Here is a 6,000-nt window from a genome sequence, read left to right as displayed (position 1 = left end):
CTGATCCTCCCTCACCCCAAAATGGTGGCCAACTCTTAACTAAAGACCCACACGGTTTTCCTATATCAGGTTGCTGCTTGTACTGACAGAAACAGAAAATCAAATACCACATCATCTAAAGCAGATGGTGGGCTTTTTTCTCTTCTTAATACAGGGGCTCTGCGCAAAGTCTCACTACAGACACACATTTTAAAGTTATTGCTGTTCCATTGAATGGTGGTTCTGTCTGGCACAGACATCCTTGCCTGAGTTTACTGTCAACAGTACTAACTTCCTTGGAAACAAAAGTTTATAGAGAAAAAAGAGCCAGGAAACATTATTTCTTCTAATTGCCAATAGAGGCAGAATTTTTCTTGCATCTATAATAAATGAAAATGAAGAACATGGGACAAAACTCACATCACTTGCATCTGATGTTTTTGCAAAAAACCTGGTTACATTTTAGGTTGTCCTCGGGACACAAGAATTGTTTCTGCATTCAAACCGGGTACACATGGCATGGGGTGGTAGAGAGCGAGCGTGAGCTGACTGCCCATGTGTGTGATTTGCTACAAACAGTTCAGCTTGACTGCTGTGAAGGTATGTGTCGAACAAGGCAGCTATGATAGAAAGTGGACTGGTGCCTCCCTGGCACCTCTCATTAATATTCAGAGTTCATTATAATTTAGGGTCTCTTAGATTCTGTCAAAAAGGTCTAATTACCCACGAGACCACTGTAGTCTCTGTTTTTACCAAATCAGTGGCCTTTTAGTCCAAAGCCCAGAAAACAGTATTACAACAAGGGAATCCAGGCAGGGTATGTTTGTGCAGTACATCTCCACCTTCAGCTTTGAGGCTCTGGGGACAAAAGAACTGCAGAAAAAGGAACACAAAGATGACCTGAGTCATGGGCAGTATGGGTCTATGTGAGATGTTAGATGGATTTGGGGTCCCCTTTCTCTTCCGTTCCCTCCAAAGTTTGCCTTTCCTTTCACAGACCACAAGTACAGCTTCACCTCCCTGTCGGGTTCATCTAATGCCACTGAGATGTCTGTATTTCCCTTGCTCGGTACTTGTATAGGAAGCTTGGGTTCACTGGGAGATACATATTCCTGTAAATGGAGCAGCTGGATTATTGGCTCTTGGCAGATTTTAGAAAACGAGACTAAGTTGTTCTTACTCGTGAGCAACTTGTCAGCAAGTCCAAATAGTAAAAGTAAGTTTCGTTTAGTCACTGCTCGTTGGTCTGAAAGCCTTGTCAGAGGTTCTCTCATTGGCATATTTAATTGATGCCATTTCCATTTTGTTGTCATTTTCCTGTTTTGTTTTGTTTTTTTCCTCCCCCTCCTTCTGGATGTACCTTTTTATTTTATTTTTGAAATAAAACATCCCTGAGTGGATACAGTGCAACATCTGCATCAAGCAGTGATTGTCATTTACGAAGCATGGAGTGAAAAGTAGGGCTCATGGGTAATTTTTTCCAGTGCACACTTTGCCATGAATGTGTTGTGAACATTTGTGAGTGTTCATGGGGAAGGGATGAGGATCGCGTGTGGTAAAGGAAGTTGTTCTTACCCAACCTTCAAAATACCTCGAGAAGGAGTCACAGCAGATGTTTAAAGGGCAGCTTGTAAAAGTGCTTTGTTACCATTGAAAGTATGTCTTGGTTCTCTTTTAAGGGACCGATTTGGCAACCGTGGCGAAGAACGGAAATCTCTTTTCTCAACTGAAGTGGGCTGAGCGCATACTGGTTTCCACTGCTCTGTTTCGGTTCAGTCTCTAGCTGTTTCCTATCCCCTCGCTTCAAAAGGTTCATGCCGTCCCAATTAGATGCCTGCACTAGTGGAAACGACACAAATTCAAATCCAGTACCTCCTGAGGCAAATGTGGGGAGCAATCTTTTTCCTACATCACCCATGGGACACGGGAGGAAAAAATTCTCAGCCGCTTCATCCATCGGGCCAATTTAAATCCTCCAAGGTAAACTGGAGGAAACAAACCATCCCCTTGCAACTGAGCAGGAATTACAGGCTGACAATGGAAAACACTAGGCCAACAGAACAATGAAAACAAACTTTGACATAAGTTCAAAGCTCAAAGGGAAACACCAAGTAGACATTAAATGTCGCCTATCACAAGCCAATCATAAAACATACATTGCATTTGGAAACGGCTTGGTTTAATTGAGTGCCTTCCATTACCCTGTTTTCCTAGCAATCAGTAAAGTAATCTTTCCATTAGAAGGAAATATGACTCTTGGAATTAATTCTTTATACAAAGAGCTAGCAGGAGTGACATTTACACCAAAAAGAATTGAGTCCCTGTAGCAGCATAATAAGCAGTCTACAGCTGTCTTCTTAGACACTGAAGTTAATTTGGTCCAATGTAGTTAAATTAATTGAATATAACAGTAGTTGAGAAAGAGATTCATTATTTTAAAGCCTTTTTGTTTTTCCCCATTGGTTTGGAATTCATCAATCATGAGGTGGAAAAAGACTCTGTTTTCTAAAAGAAAAGACTGCACTTCTGTTTGATCATCAGTGAGGAGTTCTGTGGAGATGGCTCTCAACCATGTAACTCAGGAAAGCATAAGAGATGAACCAAGAACTCAAAGTTTCCACTGATGGAAACGTTATAAAGCAGGTGTGTGTGCGTGTGCATGTGTGTGTGTGTGAAAGGAAAAAGGGGCTGGGCTATACTTAGAGGAGATCACAATTTTCATTGTTTTATACATAGAGCTCTCCTCTCCCTTCCTTTTTAAAAACCCTATTTTGGATGAAATAAGTCCAAAGGCATAGGCCTCAGACAACAGGTAGAACAAACTCCATAGAATTTATGTATTTTCCCTGGTGATCAGTTTGATTGAAGAGCAGGTGCAGAAGTGAGAATTTGTACTAGGAAGCCTCAACTCTCTAATCCTCATTTCACCTCTTGCAAACTGTACTTTTAAAAGATGCTAAGAAAATAATCTCAGGCTAGATGGAGAATGTAATTTCAAACTGCATGGGAAAGAGTTTGGCTTTGGGGTGTATTTCTTTTATATAATAACTCAGATATTTTTTTCCAATCTGTCAAGTTTTTGCTATATTTTTATAATGCAGGTTTTGGAATTGGAAAAAACTAGAGGCTCCTGATTGAAGGACATATAACATCTTGCCTTCCTTTTGTTTCTGCTTTTCCTAACAAACTTTATTAAAGAAAGTGGGTATAAAGAACTACTTCTTTACTTTGTATATTTTCTTTCTACTTCTTCTTTGCCAAAAAAAAATATATATTTTTTTAGAGAGAAAATCTTTACATGAAATGGCATTGGGACCCTAGCTTCTGATTTACTCCAATTTTATTAGAAAAAAATTGCTGGTGATTTTAATCTACAGATTGTAGTTCTCTGTTGAAGACACAGTAAGCACCAAAATCAAGTTTCTTTCATAACCTGAAATCCAAAGAAAAGAAGTGTTTTGTGTGTCCTGGTGAAAATCTATGGTTTGGTCAAAAAAGTCCTGGGCTCCACAATATTACCTGTGGCCTAATTCTTAAAACAGGAAAATGGCTCCAAATACTTGTATTTCCCCTCCAATATGTACCATCTTGACAAGGCTTTGATGTCATTGATGGAAGCAGAGTTTTTATACAGAGGCCATGCATTATAATTCTTCCTTTGCAGACTTATTTCTGAATTGGTACCATCTTGCCATTGACTATGGATGAACACTCTGGTTGGGAAAACAAAATCCTGATTGTCTAACATAAAGGTAACATATAACACAGAAGGTAAATAATATAAGAGAGCCTGACTGAACCTCCTTTGATAGTAGGTATGATATTTTAAGCCACAGTGCATGTGCATGTATAAGTAATTGCCATATATAATATTCTCAGATATTATATACTTATTACATATATGCACAATGCCTTCCAAGACAGCTACAAATTTACACATGCATCAACTATCTAAAAACATAGAAATAGGTAAACCTATTCAGTGGAATTTTCTTAAATTATATTTGAACAATCAACAGGAAAAGTAATCATGTAAAGTACCGCTCTGTTCTCGTATATATCTACAATAAAATTCTATAAACAATTGTCTCCCAAAACATACCCGAATAAAATTACAAAAAAAAGATAATACCCAGTGTCCTGTATTTGTATATTTATGGTCATTTCAAAAGCAAACAAACAAATAAAAGAGCCCCACTCAGGTGCATATTTACATCCTTCAATCTGTAGCGGTGAAAAATAATTCTATTAAGTGCAGGACATTCCTAATGTTGCAGTAGTGACATTTTCCTTAAGTCTTCATGAACACATTGCTTTTGTGTTAATGGTGATGCATTCCAGGACTATGAGACAGTTCTGTCGCTGCCTTCATTTGCAGACGGTGGCACAGTCAGGATTAAAGAGCTCCTTGTATAACGGAGGAAAGAGTGTATTCACTATGTCTGGATGCGATTGCTTAAATACCTGCAGCTTCTCCCCGTGCAAGTTGCAAACCGCCGTGATGGTCGGTATCTTGGCTATCAACTGCAGAATGGAGGGGCAGGGAAGGAGACAAAGGGGAAAGCTCATTAGTGCTCTGTCTTGTGAATCAGTGTCCTTCTTGGCCCCAGATGAAGGGAAATGGCTTTGGAAAAAGATGTTCAGAAAGAAAGAAGGCTCACTTTCAGCTTTTCCTTTAGAACAAAACAAAACAAACTGCTCATCCTACCCCCCACCCCACCATCCAAAGGGAAAATAAAGAGAAAGAGAGCTGGACCAAGCTTCCTGATTCATTGTTCTTAAATAAAGTATGTATGGGAGGTAGTCTAGTTTAAGCATTAGGAGTGGGCGCTCTGCAGGCCGGCTGACTGAGTTGGAATCCTGGTTCCAGAACAGCTAATTGGCTGTGCGGCTGTGACATACAACTCAATGCTTCAGTTTTCTCATTTGTAAAATGGGCACAGTACCTGCTTCACTGGGTTGTTGTGTGGACTGAATGAGGTAATTATACAAAAGTGTTAAGAACACTGCAGGCAGGAAACACAGTTGTTAGCTAATATTATTTTCTGTTATTTCCCACAGACTTTTGTGATGTGAATATTAGATTTTTAGTTTGAGAAGGTAAAGAAGTTAGGGAGGGGTAGCCTATGCCATATGAGGTGTAGTTCATAATTACCTGGACTGCTTTGCTGTCAGGCTCACTGGCCTGCCTACATCTCTCAAATCCTTTTCTGCTGTAATGCACGAAATGAAACCTATATTTAATCAAGGAAAAATTTGGAAGGTCACTGCCAATTAGCTCCCTTAGGAAGATGTTTTAAAAACCTGCATGAGAATATCCACTTATAATTGCTAGGTTTTGAATTACATATATAACGTAGGATGTAATTTTGAGTTCAAATAAGAAGACCATGTTTTTGTAATAATGTCCACAGTTTGCCAAATGGTATAGAAATCTTAGGAGATGAACAATTCTAACTTTTAACATACTTATAATTTAGGTATACTTAGAATCTATCATTTAATGTCAACATTAGCTTAAAACCAAATCTCATTGTGATCCAATGACTGTGGGAATGAGGTATGTTCTCATATAGAGAATAGTTTTACAAAAGATAAGCTTGATCGTTCATATAGCTCACTTGAAAGTGACAATAAAATATTAATAAAATCTATCTAATCACCAAGTAGGCTCACTGTGCTCCCTCTCCTACTTAATCATAAGAAACCATTGCACTCTTTGAAGTACAAGAGGAAATAGATAATTAGGTACTTTGTGGCTTTCCGAAATTTCCACTCTTTCATTAACTTTCCTTTCAACAGGAAAGGAATGATATTACCATACTATGAACAATTTAAAAATAGCGTTATGGTGAGAGCTGTTGACATATTTATTAAAGGGATCTAGAACACATGAGGAAGTCTGGTGTTCAGACTTCCCATTTCTGCTGTTGTTTACTGGTAGGGCTAGAAGTGAAAAATGTGGAATCTTTGTCTATCAAATGAATGTTAAATTTTAGACTGAGAGAGAAGACTTTCTGT

At 38.6% G+C, this 6,000-nt stretch overlaps 1 protein-coding gene across 2 annotated transcripts in view; it reads right to left on the bottom strand.

Moving 5' to 3' along the window:
- Positions 1-618: 618 nt before the first annotated feature.
- Positions 619-6,000, bottom strand: part of RORB (RAR related orphan receptor B) — a 179,031-nt gene continuing 173,649 nt past the window's right edge. For both annotated transcript variants that reach the window (XM_059656917.1, XM_059656916.1), the window contains exon 10: positions 619-4,503. In XM_059656917.1, coding sequence (XP_059512900.1) covers positions 4,348-4,503 — 156 coding nt within the window. In that variant the 3' untranslated portion in view covers positions 619-4,347. The remainder of the gene's footprint in view (positions 4,504-6,000) is intronic.

Source organism: Myotis daubentonii, chromosome 11 (assembly GCF_963259705.1).
Source record: "Myotis daubentonii chromosome 11, mMyoDau2.1, whole genome shotgun sequence".
Lineage (NCBI taxonomy): Eukaryota > Metazoa > Chordata > Mammalia > Chiroptera > Vespertilionidae > Myotis > Myotis daubentonii.
This window is presented reverse-complemented; position numbering and strand designations above follow the sequence as displayed.